Source organism: Leucopleurus acutus (assembly GCF_964270905.1).
Source record: "Leucopleurus acutus genome assembly, chromosome: 3".
Taxonomy (NCBI): domain Eukaryota; kingdom Metazoa; phylum Chordata; class Mammalia; order Artiodactyla; family Delphinidae; genus Leucopleurus; species Leucopleurus acutus.
In genome coordinates this window covers 112,399,643-112,416,840 of record NC_139145.1, presented here as the reverse complement: position 1 = coordinate 112,416,840, position 17,198 = coordinate 112,399,643, and the positions used below count along the sequence as shown (strand labels likewise).

Here is a 17,198-nt window from a genome sequence, read left to right as displayed (position 1 = left end):
TTTTTTGGGTTCGATTTCCTATCGCAGGAAATCATGTTACTTGAGTATTTCTAATGCCTAAATTAGTTTTTCTCTTTCTTTATGCACTTGCATCATGGCTCATATTTCATTCTTTTACAGGAATTTTAAACAGTTGTCAGGTGAAATGGAATTTATGACAATTAATGGAACAACATTAAGGAACCTGGAAATCCTTCAGAATCAGGTCAGGTAAACATAAGGCCTATTAGATTCAAAATGGTTTTGAAAAAAAATGTGGGATAAGGTAGCAGTCTGTTCTTAGGTATGCAGGTGAAAACAGTGTTGTCTTCAGCTGGCAGCTCTGCCTGACATCTACTGGTAACTGCAGTGCTCACTTTTTCTGAGGACCAAATACATGAAATACTTACTTGGGGGTTACGTTGGAAGCTATAGAGCTGTGCTTTTTAATGATTGAAGCAACACGTCCATCCTGATAATTTCTTTATCAAATATTTCTTTGGAAAGGCATCATCTTTGGAAATTAATGTAAAGTGGATTTTTTTGGTCTGCTTGGTTATGTTTTTTCTATATACTTTTAACTGATTGTTGAAATGTCTGCAGTCTTACTTCATTATCCAGCATATAAAGCAAGTTTCTCTGATACTCAGTTTGACTGTAAGATGCATAATATTTCACTTCTCAAACTTCCATCATTGTTTACTTGCCCTTTATTGATGAATGAGAAGGGTAATGAAGACATTAAAATTATTGCTTTCATGTATTAAACTATCACTTGGAAATGTGAGATATTATATTGTAAAACTAATGTCATTATAACATAAAGTCACAGAAAGAAAAAGCAGTTCCAAGTCATTTGAGTAAGTAGTGGAAAAGCTGAACCATCTGCTGTGAATCACTAGAACTGCTGTGAATCACTAGAACTGCTGTGAATTAAAGTAAATGCTGAATTTATTCTCCTGACTCCTGGATTTGTATATTGCTGTCTAGTTTCTCTCACTTGGTTTCTCCCTCTGCCAGGCTGTCCTTGTATACTGGAGTCAGCCTTCCTTTTATGCAATAACATTTTTATCATGTCATTCTGTCATCCGGAAGTTGAGTATATTTCCCGCAAGTCTTTCTCATCAACTCTGTAAACATCCCCGAGGTAGCAGACAAAAGGGCATTTCTGGGGTGAAGAAGAGCCCACAGTCAAAGCCTGCAGACACAGCCCTGGTATTCCAAGATTTCTTTACTTCTGCCACATCCTCCCTGTTCACATCCTTTACAGTGGAGTCAGTTCTGAAATCAAATTCCTAAGGCAAACATCATCCGTCATCAGAATACCCTCTAAAATCCCTTTCTTTATCAGGACTTGGGCCCTTGTAGAAATAGAAGCTGAGAATTAGCATCTTCTGCTTGTCTTTGTGCTTCGGCTTTGTCCTCCTTTACCATAGAGCAATGGAAAGGGGTCATGAGGAAGGAGCTGGTTGCCAGGGAGAGCAAAGGTGTAACAGGACTCAGGTCTCCCCCAGCTCTCCCTCTCTTGTCTGAGCCTGCTTCTCCAATGATGCCAGGTAATTAGAGAATGATTCCCCTCCACTGTATTCTTCCTGGGACCCTTTACTGTGGTCCAGGCAGTCGGGCTCTCGTCTCAGGAAGGGATGGTGCAGTCACTGATGTGGGTTCTCCTCATAGGTCTGCTCTGCCTGCCCAGCTCCTCAGGGAGCCTTCCATGACCACTGTAGTTTCTGTGTGTGCTCTGCTTTAAACTCCTAAGGCCTGGAGAGGCTATAGCACACTTTTTATAGTTGATTTCTGCCAGGTGGCATTGTGTCCTCATTAGGAGTCTTTTCTCCCACACTTGGATGTAAGTGCCCTGAAGGAGGGACCATGTCTTAATATACCTTTGCCAGTTATTCTGTTGAGCACACAGGAGGTATTCTGTAAGTACCTGCTCGTTGATTTGAAGGAAAAGCAAAGAGTAAAAAAAAAAAAAAAAAACAAAATCAGGTGAAAACAACTTTATGTTCCAAATAGAACTTAAACCTATTATTAGACATTTTGTACTACAGTGAAACCTTGGTAAAATTTAATACCATCTCTAGTTAATTGTAAAATTTTTTTAATGGCTTAACTTTAAAGTGGCAAAGCATAGATAAATTTTTGCTAAGGATTTAATAAAACAGACTAAAATCAAACCCTTCAGGGGTACAGTCCTAGAGTGCAGTACAGGTTCACTTCTCTCCTTAAACTTGTTCAGTGTTGTCATGAGAGTATCTGTCTTTAGAATGGCAACCCTTAGGTAGTGGGAGATACTGAACTGCCAGAGGAAAATGAAATTATCTTCACTGTGCTTTCCAAGGCAGGAAAGGATGCAGTTATATTTTTGAGATGTTTAGGACAGACATTTCAAAAGAGACTTCTCAATAATTTATTGTTAGTTAACTAAAAACTATACATAGACTATATCTTTCTTGTGTAAAATATAAGTACTTTGTGTGTGTATATAAGGATGTGTGTATGTATACATTCATTCATCTGACATTAAATGAACACCTGTTTTGAGCTCTGTTTTATGCTAGGGCGTATCATTTAAAATTGGGGTCTATGGAATAATGAGGATGCATGAACAACTAGCAGTTTTGGTACAAATACAATCATCTAGTTAATAAACCTTGTTTTCTGGTCTTTTTTAGACTGATATGAAAACCAAAGGAAGTTTATTTTGGGTTTTAGACCATACTAAAACTTCATTTGGGAGACGGAAGTTAAAGAAGTGGGTGACCCAGCCACTCCTTAAACTAAGGTAAAAGGAATTGTCTTTTGTGTGTTTAATCTGAACACTGTTTTCAGTTGGGGAAGATTTTATTTTGTATCTGGCAATAGACTATTATCGGGAAGATTTTTTTCCTTGTCCCTAACAACGAGCCTGCTTTCAGTTGGAAGACATGGGGTCTGCCCGGAGAAAGTGAGTTAACCAGTTAGTTTGGGTCATCAGTAGCATAAGGGTGTAGGGAGAGAGAGGCTGGGGCGATGGGGCACTGCCTTTTGTTGAGGGCTTTGAAGGCTGGGCCGAGGAGCTGGTAGTCAGAGGAGGTTAATCCAGTGATTCTGCACATGGGAGTGATAGGATCAGAGCTGGCTTGTGTGTGGGAGCAGACAAAGTGGTCATGGGTGGGGAACAAGTTAGCAAGTTCACGGAGAGGTTCTGAGGACCTGAGCTAAAGAAGTAACAGTAGGAATCTGAAAGAGGGCTTAGATGTGAGATGTTTAAGAAGGTAGGATGAGTAAACTAGGTGTGCTTTCAGGGAAGGTAGGTGAGTCTGGTGCCTAAAACACAGTGGTTTCCAAGCTTGTCTGCACGTTGGAATCACCTGGGTAGCTTTGAAATACTTAATGCCTGTATCCAGCCCCCAGATACTGTGATTTCAGTGGCCTCCAGTGTGGCCTGGGAGTTGAAATTTTTAAAAGCTCCCAGATGATTCTGACATGCAGATAGATTTGGGAGCTGTGACCTATGCCTGTCACATAGTAGGAGTCCAAATAACGTTGACTGACGGACTGAATGAATGAATGCTATTATTTATTGTGCTTTTACTATGTACCAGTATTTAATATTCAGAATCATCCTCTGAGGGTGGGTCCTTGAGATGAGTAAACAGATTCAGAGAGCTTCAGTAACTTGCTTGATGTTTCACAGCTGGTAGAGCCTAGATTTAAAATCAGCATTGAATCCATCTTGAACAGCTTCCCATATGGACGGACCAGAGAGAGTGTAGTGCTGGTGCTGTTAGTGGGCTCTGTCAACTGAGTCAGTCCCACTAAGGCTGCAGCTCACCACCCCCTAGCCAGCCCACCGTGTTCTCACCTTTGCAGTGATACAGTACCTCCTCACAGGGCTGCGGTAAGGAATAGAATGAGGCAGTAATCTTCACTGCCAGTTTTGAGCTCTTTATCATATAGCAAGCACTATGCTAGGGGCTTTACGTGCATCGTCTCTTCAACTGCACAGCAGCCTCACTAATGGCTGCATCTTATGCTGTGCTTAGTAAATAGCCATCTTTGGCAAAGGATAGCAGATGCTGTTACTGTTAGTCCTAAGCTTTAAGATACTGTTCTGATGATGATTGGTTACTAAATCACTTCACCTTTTAGTGGGTCATTACGGTTTCTTTTCTTGACCATAAAGACCTTCGGACAGGGGTAACTGACTAGGTAAAGAAGGAATTCTGAAAATGGAAGTATCTACTTTGGTTCAGTATTCAAACAAGATAAAGATACCTCATGGAGCAAAAGCAGACAAGATGGCTTTCTGTAGATAGTGTGCGGACAGCAATATAAGGGGTGTTGCCTTCTGGCTGATAGAAAGGCATCTAAAGCATCCACATTATTATTTTTATTTTATTTGGTTGGTTGAAATATTCAACAGAAACAGACTTGCTAGCAGACTTTTACATGCAAATTAAATTTTTTATTTCTGTTGTTAAATTTGTTTTGTTTAAACAGGATTAATTTGAGATAAATTCAGTAGATCATGTTGTATGCTCTTTGGGGGTTGATCATGTACTCTTTGGGACCCTCCTTTCCCAAAAAGGCTGAGAGAAGGTACTCCATGCATTGAACTCCAGTGCTTTCAAGTATGAACTTTAGACCAGCCTAAAACATATATAGCTGAAAACAGGCACACAAAACTTCTTCCTTTGCCATTTTTATTTTAAGTCATAGTTTAAAAACTTTAAGCTTCCTAATCCATTAAAATTGAATTCAGGGACTTCCCTGGTGGTCCAGTGGTTAAGAATCTGCCTGCCAGTGCAGGGGATGAGGGTTCGATCCCTGGTCAGGGAACTGAGATCCCACATGCCATGGGGCTGAACTCGTGTGCCATAATTAGAGAGCCTGCATGCCACAACTACAAAGCCCATGCCCCACAACTAGAGAGAAGCCTGTGCACCACAACTAAGACCCGACACAGCCAAAAATAAATAAATATTAATAAATAAAAATGTGCTTATAAAAAAAATTGACTTCAAAAGAATTCCAGTTATATCTTAATTGCACTTGCCATGTCTTCCAAACAAATACCTAGAGAAAATCTTCAGCTGATTAGTCAGTAGTTCAGCTATATATTTATTGTTGTTGTTGTTTTAGTACTAACATTAGGTGCCATGCATCCGGGCTAATATTCTGTCTCTGACATAGGCAGCCAAAGATTAGTTTAGAGCCTAGTTTTCGTCTATAGTGAGATCATACAGCAAATAATTGGTGACAAGGGAACTTAGCAAGATATAAGGTGGATCTCCCAAAGTTCTTCAAGAGCCATTATTTGTCAGTCATCCATGAATTCTCTTAAATCCTTTAGGATCTTTTTAACATTTTTAACCTATTTTAGCTTCCAGGGCAATCACACAGTTCATAAATTCAGGACCAAGTGTTTCAAGTTTCAGAGGATTTTCCACTCCCACTACTTTTTATTCTATAAAATGGCCTCTTTGGTGCAAATTTTTCTAGTGACTTTCTAGAAAGTACAAATGGCTTTTACCCTATACTTACTGATTCAAAGAATTCACTTGGGTTATTGAGGTCAGATGTTACTCTACTGAAACCACATTGGCTTTTATAAATAGGTTATGCTTTCTTATGTGTTGTGGCCCATACATTTTATCAGTTCTGTAATTTTAGGCAAGAAGACTCTTCAGTGTAGGTCTCTGGCTTCTTATAACCGAATGCCATGTTGGCAAGCCATTAGTCCTAAGACCTTTTAAAATTAAATTATATTGAATTCATTTTTTTTGAGATTCCATCTTTGAATTTCTTCTGCTTCTTTTAGTTGATATGGTCTTGTCAATCTTTTATACATATACCATAGGTACTTTATTGGTTTTCTCCACAAGCCCCAAAATGCAAATTCTGCTTGTAAATAGTGACTGGTTGGGAGGGGGAAGGGGCAGAAAACTTTGGAAAATGTGGGATGAGTATCTAAAATGGTATTTTAGGCAAAATATTAATTTCCAAGGCAGATTTGGTCATCTCAGAAGAGTATTCAAAATTCAGTAACTTACCCTATGTTTTGAAATATTAAGCAAAGGTAAGTTCTGAGTTTTCTCCGTGAGTACCTCTTCTTCTACCTGTACCTTAAGTGTTGATGTTACCCGTGGTTCTTCCCTGGGGCATCTTCTTACTTTCAACACTACTTAGGATCTTATCTGTGGCCATGGCTTCTCCTGTAACTCATGTGCAGATGACTTTGTCTCCATTATCTCCCGCAGCTCCAGACCCACACATCCACTAGCATGTCTCTGCCTCAGGAAATGTTCAACATGAGCATGCAGAACAAATTGGAAATAAGACATTTCCTTCAGTGAGACAGTGATTTCTTGGAAATGCAGCTCTGTGTGTGTGTGTGTACATGTGTGTGCAGGTGTGCATACACACTTATAGAACAGCAGATTATTAACCACAAAGGGAACCTGAGAAATCAGTTCCTCCCCTTCTAGTGGATGAACTATTTTGATCAATGATGAAAACATTGTCTCTCTGCCAGAAGTAGTAGTATATCATCTTGCCTTTTTGTAAAATCACTTTTTATGAAAGGCACTCAGATGAAAGCCCTTTCATGAAAGACTTTTTATTAAGGAAACTAAGCATCTCCATGCCTCTGGTGTTGCCCTTCTCTGTTTCTATCTGCATTACCCAAAGATGATTTTTTTTAAAAATGTATAACTGATTATGTTTTGCTCCCTACTATTTACCATTCTCACAGCACACTAAGGTGTGATATATTTCTGGACCTTTGTACCGTCTGTTCCCTTTTTCTAAAGTGGAAACTACTCATTTTTGTCTCCCTTACTTGCTGGCTGCTTCTTCAAAGTTTCCTTTGCTCACTGTTCATCTTCTCTGTATCTTTTAAATGTTGGAGTTTCTGAGGCCTGAACCTTAGGAGCTCAGCTTTCTTCCTTCCCTTATCCTTCCCTCCCCTTCTCTTCTCTCCAATGAACTTACCTATGTCCATGACCATAAATATCAAAATGTCAGTGATTCTCAAATTTGTATCTTTGGTCCTTACTCTCCTCTATTCTCCAGGCTTATATCTTCAACTCAGGCTCCTAAACACATAGGTGTATCACAGGCATCTCAAACTTAACGTATTCAACCCTATTCCTCCTCCTGGCTCCCTGTCCCCTCCACCTAATGCGTTGCTTGGGCAAGAAACCTGGGAGTTACTCTGGACATTTCCTTTTGACAACCACATCCAATCTAATACTAAGTCCTATGCTTTTACCTCTAAAATATATCCAGAGACTGTGCATGTCTTGCCATCTTGACTGCAGTCAGTCCCACGTGCACTGCTGCAATATCCTCCTAACTGATCTCTTTTTTGAAAATAAAAGCTGAATCATGTTACTCCCCTGCCTTAAACTCTTCATTGGCTTTCCATTGTGCTTCAAATAAAATTAAAATTCTTAAACATGGCTGTTCTGTCCGACTCTCCTCTGCATTCATGCATTCATTGTCGTCTGTTCACTCTGGCCTTCCTTTAGTTCCTGAGCATCCCAGAGCTTTTTCTCTTCTCATGGTCTCTGCATTTACTCATCTCTCTACCTAGAATATTCTTTTCTTTATCTTCAGTTTTTACACAGCTAACTGCTTTATTCTTTAGGTTTTACCTTAAAGTGTTAGTTCTTCAGAGAGCTTTTCTCTGACCTCCTGATCTAAATTATGTTCTTCGTATTATTCTTGGATAGTGTATAGGACTTACTATGATTGGTATTTGTTTATCAGAGTTTGTTTAATATCTGCCCGTCTCACTCAACTGTGTGTTTCATTTATAACAAGCAATTGATAAGTATTTTTCCCCTGTGCTCATTTTTCTACATTTGCACTTTTTAAACAAAATATGTATTATTAGTGTCAGATACACATAATGTAAAATTTATCTTAATCATTTTTATGTGTACATGTCATTAAGTACAGTACATTCATTAAGTACATTTTAAGTGTATTAAATCCATTAGTATTGTGCAGCCATCACCACAGTCCATCTTCAGAGCTCTTTTCATCTTGCAAAACTGAAACTCAGTACACGTTCATGAATAACTTCTCATTACTCATTTTTCTTAAACTCTGGCCAACACCATATTACTTTCTGTCTCTACGAAGTTGACTATTATAGGTACCTCATATAAGTGGAATAACACAAGGTTTGTATTTCTGTGACTATCTTACCACTTAGCATAATATCTTCAAGGTTCATTCATCTTGTAGCATATATCAGTATTCCTTTTTTTAAGTGGAGGTATAGTTGTATAGTTGATTCACAACATTATCACTGTGTTGTATACCTGAAACATATAATATTGTAAAACATAGTGATTGAATATTTTTATAGATTATATTCAATTTAAAGTTATTACAAAATAATGGCCATAATTCCGTTTGTACAATATATCCTTGTTTAGTCTATACATAATAGTTTGTATCTCTTAATCTCATAACCCTATCTTGCCCCTCCACCTTTCCCTCTCCCCCTTGGTAACCACTAGTTTATTCTCAATGTCTGTGGAGTCTATTTCTGTTTTGTTATATAAATTTGCTTGTTTTATTTTTTAAATTTCACATATAAGTTATAGAGTAGAATATTTGTCTTTCTCTTTCTGACTTATTTCACAAGCATAATACTCTCTAGGTCCATCCATATTCTTGCAAATGGCAGAATTTTATTCTTTTTTATGGCTGAAGAATATTCCATTGTATAAATATACTAGATCTTCTTTATCGATTCATCTATTGATGGACATTTAGGTTGCTTCCATTTCTTGGCTATTGTAAATAATTCTGCAGTGAACATTGGGGTGTATGTATCTTTGTGAATTAGTGTTTTTGTTTTCTTTAGATATATACCCAGCAGGAGAATCGCTGGATCATATGGTAGTTCTATTTTTAGTTTTTTGAGAAACCTCCATGCTCTTTTCCATAGTGGCTGCACCAATTTACAGTCTCGCCAACAGTGTATTAGGGTTCCCTTTTTCCATATCCTCTCCAGCATGTTATTTGTAGACCTTTTGATGATAACGATTTTGACAGGTGTGAGGTGATATCCCCTTGTACTTTTGATTTGCGTTTCTCTGGTGATGAGTGACGTTGTTCATCTTTTCATGTGTCTGTTGGCCATCTGTATATCTTCTTTGGAAAAATGTCTGTTCAGGTCTTCTGCCCACTTTGGAATCCGGTTGTTTTTATTTTATTTTTTTTGATATTGAGCTGTATGAGCTGTTTTTATATTTTGGATATTAGCTCCTTATTGGTCATATCATTTGCAAATATTTTCTCCCATTCAGTAGGTTGTCTTCTAATTTTGTTGATGGTTTCCTTTGCTGTGCAAAAGCTTTTAGGTTTAATTAGGCACCATTTGTTTATTTTTGCTTTTATTTCTTTTGCCTTAGGAGACAGATCCAAAACAATATTGCTACAATTTATGTCAAAGAGCGTTCTGCCTATGTCCTCTTTTAGGAGTTTTACGGTTTCAGGCCTTTCATTTAAGTCTTTAATCCATTTTGAGTTTATTTTTGCGTATGGTGTGAGGAATGCTGTCATTTCATTGATTTACATATAACTGTTCAGTTTTCCCAGTACCACTTACTGAAGAAGCTGTCTTTTGTCCACTGTACATTCTTGCCTTCTTTGTCATAGATTAATTGACCATACGTACATTAATTGACCATGGGCTCTCTATTCTGTTCCATGGATCTATGTGTCTGCTTTCTGTGCCAATATCATACTGTTTTGATTACTGTGGCTTTGTAGTATAGTCTGGTAAGTATTTATTGAATGGATAATGAAAAGAAAGTCCTTAAAGTCATTAAAGTCCTAACTCAGACTCCTCCTTTGAGAAGTCCTCCTTCTTCTCCTTCCTCCCGCTATAGAAAGTTATCTCCTCTCAGTTATGTCTTGTTTCTTACTTCTCCACCCCAAACACACACATAGAATACACTGGCAGCTCATAGTACTTTGAATATAACAGATGATTAAGAAATTATGAACAAATGAATCCATTTGAAAATCTTAGGGTTCTCAGTAGGCTTTGAAAATAAAGACAAACCTATATAAGGGAAGTTTAATTTTCTGAGAAAAAATTCTTGATTTTAAAAGAACCTTAGAAGCAGTTTTCTTTCATGTGATTCCTTGTTTTAGTGCCACAGACTTGGTTCTGAGAAATCATTTCTTCTCTTTTAGTGGAATAATTGCTTGTTCAGGTGTGAAAACATTGTACTTAACAGTGGAAGAAATGGTGTGGTGACATCTTGCATTCTTGTCAAACCCCTAGTGGAATTAAAATAGATAGAAGTTGATCAGAGAAAGTCATGTGACTTAGTAAGGAAGCCAGGCTGGGTGACAGGAAGGGGCTATCATCCACCTCAGGCATAGCTAGTTTTAAGTATCATGTAAAAAGGTCTAGCTCATAACTCTAAACCCATCTGAATCAGAATTTATTTGCTTAGAAATATTTGGGGTCAACGTGATTTTCATATGGCTCTTAAAGACCATACCTGTAGAATCTGAATTACATAATTGGTGATTTAGACAGTGTATTAGTTTACTATGGCTGCTGAAACAAAAGTACCACAAACTGGGTGGCTTAAATGGCATAAATTTGTCTCACAGTTCTGGAGGCTAGAAGTCCAAGATCAAAATGTCAGTGGGCCTGTGAGGGAGAATCTGTTCAGTGTCTCTCTCTTAGCTTCTGGTGGTTTGCCGGCAATCTTGGGTGTTACTTGGCTTGGAGATGTGTTGTCTTTTATCTCTGCCTTTATGTTCACATAGTATTCTCCCTGTGTGCATTTCTCTTCATGTGGCATTCTTTTAATAAGAATATAGTCAAATTGGATTAGGGGCCTACCCTATTCTAGTATGACCTCATCTTAACTAATTACATCTACAATAACCCTATTTTCAAGTAAGGTCACATTCTGAGGTATGAAGGTCTTCAACATATATTTTTTGGGGGACACAGTTCAATCCATAACAGATAGGCTCAATTATTTCATATCTTTCCTCCTCTTGGCATGGGCAGATCAAATGTACACATCTCTGGAATGGAAACAAGTGTTTTGATGATTATTTAAATGTATCACACATTTATTCAATATCTGTAGTGAGGTTGTAAAGAACACTGAATTTTGTAAATTGCAAACATTATGCAATTTTGCTCCTATAGTACAGTATTCTGAAAAATCTTTAATCTCCCTTACCTTTGAAAAACATTCTGGATTGTATCTGTCCAGGTGAAGGTATTTATGCAAAATGTTAGATTGATTTTAGGGATGAAAAGGAGACATATTTTTTTTTAAAAAAGAAAGGGAAATGTTTTGGTAGAAAGGAGCAGACGTCCAAATCTAAGAGTTGAGGAAAGAAGAGTAGCCAAGGTGGGAAGAGGGAAGTGCTGAGGCTTGAGAGGTGAGGTCTGTTCCTCTGTAAACTAGTCTCTATGTGGGGGGAAGCAGAAGATGAAAACTCAAGAGCATCATATGAGTGGAAAGAAAATGGCAGAAAGGGAAACCAGGTCTAACTGGTGTTTCATGTGGTTTTTCACCTGCATTTTTCATCTGTGTTATCTCTGTTCTTTCAACTATCCTCAGAGATGGTTACTGCTTCTATTTTATAGATGAGAAAAACTGACACTCAGGTTCATTAACTGAGATCATCCAGCAGAGCACATAGGGCCATGTCTGAAAGCACAGTTTTGGAGTTAATGAGACACTTGAGCTTGTTCTGATTCCCTCATTCAGTTGTGTCACTTGGGTCAAGTTATGAACTTTTGTACACCTCAGTTTCTTTACCTGTAAAATGGGAATTGCATTACCTACCCCGTAGTGGTGTTGTGAGGACCAAATAAGATGGTACATATAAAGGATTACTGTGGTTCCTGACATCAGTTGTGCAGTCAAGAAGATAGCTGTGAGCTTTGTGATACCAAAAAATTGTAAGCAACCTAGCTATTAGTAGGGGAATGGAAAAAGAGTTATCTGGTCATACATTAGAATATCATATGGCAGTTAAAATGAATGACTCAAGTCTACATGTTTCAATGTGGATAAATCTCATAAAAACAATGTTATAAAAGAATACATAGAGCACAGTAACCATTTATCTGAACTTTGTAACACATTTGCGTTGTTTAGGGGTTCAGACATAAGTGGTAGAAATATAAAAATAGGAAGTAGAAAGGATATTTACTAACATCAGGAAAATGGTCCCTTCTGGGAAGGGAGGAAAGGGAAAGAAATACAGCTGGAGTAGTGTTTTATGTGTGTTTGCAGTGTTTTATTCTTAAAAAGTAAATAATATAGAGAATATAATACATACATACACACACACACACACACACACACATGAATTTTTTAAATGGTACTGCTACCACCCCTTCACCCTCATTCTAATCAGGTGAAAGTGAGATTCAAACCCAAGCCCATCTCTCTGGAAAGCCCATGTTAGACTTGAGAGCATCTGTTTTCCACCACATCTTGTTTTAGAAAGATGGGAAGACAGTCATAAGATGACCTGGCTGGGGGGCTTCCAGTCGTGACAGGAAGGAGGCTGTGTGCCCACGATGTCAGTTGTCCAGTATCTGTCCTGGTCAGTTCTCCTGAATCTGGTACTTCCCTGTATTTTATCTTTTGCCTGTAGCTATAGTCAGAATCATGAGGAGAATTTTCAAGGACCACTGGTAAGGAGGTAGAGCCTTTGTGTGAGTCCCTTCTCAAATGACGCAACCATTAGCATTTGAGGACTGTCATTGTATGTGGTTGGGCTTGGATCACAGCCTTTCTCTTTTATTTAATACCTTAACTTGTCTGAGTCCTGGGAATTTAGGAAACTCAACTTTCTGTTCTGATTGACCAAGTGCACATTAACACTTAGTAGTATAAGATAGTTATTTTAAACTTATTTATTTTTGGCTGTGTTGGGTCTTCGTTGCTGCTTGCAGGCTTTCTCTAGTTGCGGTGAGCAGGGACTACTCTTTGTTGTGGTGCATGAGCTTCTCACTGCGTTGGCTTCTTTCGCTGCAGAGCATGGACTCTGGGTGCACGGGCTTCAGTAGTTGTGGCACGCAGGCTCAGTAGTTGTGGCTCGCAGGCTCTAGAGCACAGGCTCAGTAGTTGTGGCGCATGGGCTTAGTTGCTCCGTGGCATGTGGGATCTTCCCAGACCAGGGATCAAACCCATGTCCCTTGCATTGGCAGACAGATTCTTAGCCACTGTGCCACCAGGGAAGTCCCAGATAGTTATTATTAATTTTGTATTATTTAGTGTCAATGACAGTGTTCCTACCCTCAAGGAGTTTCTAATCTAATTTGGTCAAGGTGTAATCTAATGAGGAGAAGGAGATGCAAGTGATGGAAACTTTTATACCTAAAATAAAATGCTGCGACTCACTGTATAGCTCAATAACATAATTAGAACAAATGAAGAATACTTTTATAATTCAAATTAGATTTTTATAAAACTGCTTAAGGGAATTAAGCATGCTAAGTTTATTCTTGGCATTTAAATCACACCAATATTTAAGAAAATTGAAAATTGTTGGTTTTAGGAAATAGGTCCTTGACTAGATTTTTGTGTAATTTTCTAAAGTACATTTTAGTGATAGTTAATCTTCTTGAATAATTAAATGACTTTTATTTTGGTAAACCCATATGTTTAGAGTATTAATATTTGTATGTCTATTTATAGCCCTGGCCTAAATGACAAAGTAATAGAATATTATATATTTGCTCCACTTAACATTTAGTTTATATTAGCAAAACTAAATGCCATTTTAACTCTGGAACTTCCTGAAATTAATTACACGAGGAGGCTCTGTTTATTCTTTGTGGTTTCCCATGTTCCATGAGCCTGCCAACAAATGTTCACCTGTGGTGACTCTGCTCTTACTCAGCCCAGTGAGACACACTACTTCTCATAAATGGGAAGGAAGAGTGGTGGGTGAAGCATAACTGGGAGCTGTCACTGATTGGTGTTGACTCCATGCCTCTTTTCCTTTGCTGTGTGGATGCGAGTGAGAGCAGAGAAGGGGACTGCTGCCACCAAGAAAAAAGTGACCCTAAATGCCTCTTACCCAAACGTCTGCCCTGTTATTGCATATGGATTGACCAGCATCTTTTGGGATGCAGTCTATTCAGGAACATTTAGCTGGTCTCTGCTTTGTACTATAGTTGCCAAGTTTCCAAGAATTCTTAACCACAGGCCCACCTTCACTCCGGTTTGTTATTTTAATTTGTTTTATCTCTGTGGTCTGGCAATTTCTAAGTTATGAAATTTATTTAAAATCGTCCCATTGTGCATTATGGTTCCTAGCGAAAGCAAATATGGGTCCTCCCTGAAGGGATACACTCTCATCTAGGCCTCCTAGGAATTTCAAAGAGCAAGTTCTGCTGTAAGCTCATAAACCGTAATTACAAAAGATCTGGAGAAACAAGTAATCATGAGTTGAGTCAGCAGAAATTATAAACAGTAGACTTAGAATCCCAAGACCTTCAGATAAGGGGATTATAAAGATAAATATTGAACCACCAAGTTAAAAAAAACACAAAAGAGAATAAAAACATGAGCACAGAACAAAAATACCATCAAAAGAGATCAGGTTGATTTTTTCAGAAGGACTACATACAACTTTTAGAAATGGTGGGTGGGTTAGACCAGAATAGATGCAATATCTGAATTCCAAGATGATATCTGAAGAAATTACCTAGAGTGTAGCACAGAAAGTGTGATCAGAGATAGAAGAGATTGAAAGACAAATCAGGTCTAACATAATCCTCATCAGATTTCCAGTAGAAGAAAATGAGAATAGGAAAAGAGAGACAATATTCAAAGAGATAGAAGATGAGAGTTTCTCATATTTCATGAAAGATGTGACTCCTTAGGTTTAGAAAACACAATTGAATCAAAGTGCAATTGAAAACAAACAAGAATTCCACATTTTGCTAAATCATGATGAAACTACACATAACACTGAATCAGAGATAAAAATCCTATAGAGAGCAAAGAAAGATCACCTGTAAAGTAATGGAAATTATATAACTGATTTGATTTCTAATTTCTACCTGTTCTGCAATTCATCTGCTTTCTTTTGACAATGTCTTTTGAATTTATTATTTTTTATCATTCAGCCCCACACCCCACAAAGCTTGGTAGTTTTTATGTCTCTTCCTGTTGTCTGTTGTTTCTATTGCTTCTTACTCATCTCATTTCTTTTTATGCTTGAATGCTGGTTATATTATTTAGAAATTTTATTTTTAAGAATAAAGTGAGAGAGCAGCACTATTTACAATAGACAAGACATGGAAACAACCCAAGTGCCCATCATCAGACAATTGGCTTAAGAAGATGTGGTATATATATATGCAATGGAATATTACTCAGCTGTTAAAAATGAGTGAAATAATGCCATTTGCAGCAATATGATTGGACCTAGAGAATATTATACTTAGTGAAAGTCAGAGAAAGACAAATACTATATGGTATCACTTATATGTGGAATCTAAAGATAATACAAATAAATCTATATATAAAACAGAAACAGACTCACAGACACAGAAAACAAACTTATGGTTAACAAAGGGGAAGGGGAGGGAGGGAGGGAGGGACAAATTAGGAGTATGAGATTAACAGATACAGACTACTATACATAAAAACAGATAAACTGTATAGCAAAGGGAATTATATTCAGTATCTTATAATAACTTATAATGGAATATGATCTGAAAAAAATGAAACACTTTGCTCTACATCTGAAACTAACACAATATGGTAAATCAACTATACTCCAATAAAAATAAATAAATAAATAAATAACATGAGAGCTAAGATGAAGGTGTCTTTTCCCAAAGAAGATTTTAATTTGCTCCTGCCAGATTCTCAGTGATACTTCCAGTCTGGGACATCTTAATCCAGGTTCAATGTTTGACATGTTTCAGTTCATCCAAATGATGCTCACCTACTCTACAAGTTTACCCTTACTATGAGGCCAGCTTATTTTTACAGCAGATCCTTCTGGCATATCTTTTTAGTGCAAAAGTGGTTTTGACTGCTGGATTATTTCTTTGGGTTCTTGCTTTCTTTTAGATTTTAGTATAGTTTTTCCTTACCATTTTTTTAGTCCTTTGATGCTTTCATGAATGTGTTTTATGTTTTGTTTGGCTTTTTGAATTGTCCGCAGTGGGAGGGATGGTCTGAAAATACCCATTCCCATTATCATCAAAAACACAAATCATATTCATGCTCTTTTCAAAGACTCAGATTTGTGGCCTGAACCAATAATGGAAGGTAGCTGTCAGAAAATTGTTCTGTTTAATATTCTGAAAAGGGTGAATTGTCTCTTGGTAAAATGATGCCTCATTTGAACATGAGTAATAAAAATCCTTAAAAACTTGGGTGATTTACAATTTGCAACAAAGTACATATTGAGAATAGCTCTTTAGAATGTAATTTCATAAATAAAATAAACTCTTTCATGATCTATAAGATTTTGAGCGTGATATTTGCACTCTCCATCTTCTATTTTTGCAATTGGTGCTTTATAAGCACTCAGTAATTGTTCATTGAATGAATGAGTGAATAGTGTATGTGAAAGGCAAAGCTAGGTGGATTCAAATAATGATGGTTAGGCCCTAGGAGAAGGCCTGTGATTCATGTTTCTACCAGAAAGTTGTTTAGGTAGTTGGTTTAGCCATATCGCATGAGTAATGTGTTAATGTCTGAATTTAATTTACTCATTTTATATCATCTGTCTTTAGAGCTAACCTTTCAGTAAAAAATCAGAACAAACAGCAATAACGAAAAACCTCTCCCCAGTAGTTTACTTCTTTCCTCCCCAAATAACCTGATGTTAGAATTATAGAGGCATCTCCACAAATAGCAACCAGCAGGTACAGACTGATCACATGTCCTTACTATGGCAGTAGCTATAGGTGATACACTGTGTTTCTGAGTGACAGTCACATACAACAGATATTAACGTCATCACACGGTTCATTTTCAAATGTGAAGGCCTCCAGCGACACCCACATTTACTCGTTGGATCTTTGGTGGTAAAGAAGAATATTTGTCATCCCCAGGACCTCAGATTCATTGTTTTTTTGTCATATGGAATGAAATGAATGACTCAGGTGTCCTCTTTTCATTTGTTTAGAATGTATCATGTGATAAGATCAGTTGTAGAATACCATAGGGCATCTTGGA

At 37.5% G+C, this 17,198-nt stretch overlaps 1 protein-coding gene across 1 annotated transcript in view; it reads left to right on the top strand.

Annotated features, from left to right (window-relative positions):
• The window catches only part of MSH3 (mutS homolog 3), a 183,914-nt gene that overhangs the window by 66,657 nt on the left and 100,059 nt on the right, over positions 1 to 17,198 (top strand). The window contains exons 11-12 of the mRNA XM_082836378.1: positions 121 to 205; positions 2,658 to 2,767. Of these exons, the coding sequence (XP_082692504.1) occupies positions 121 to 205; positions 2,658 to 2,767 (195 nt within the window). The remainder of the gene's footprint in view (positions 1 to 120; positions 206 to 2,657; positions 2,768 to 17,198) is intronic.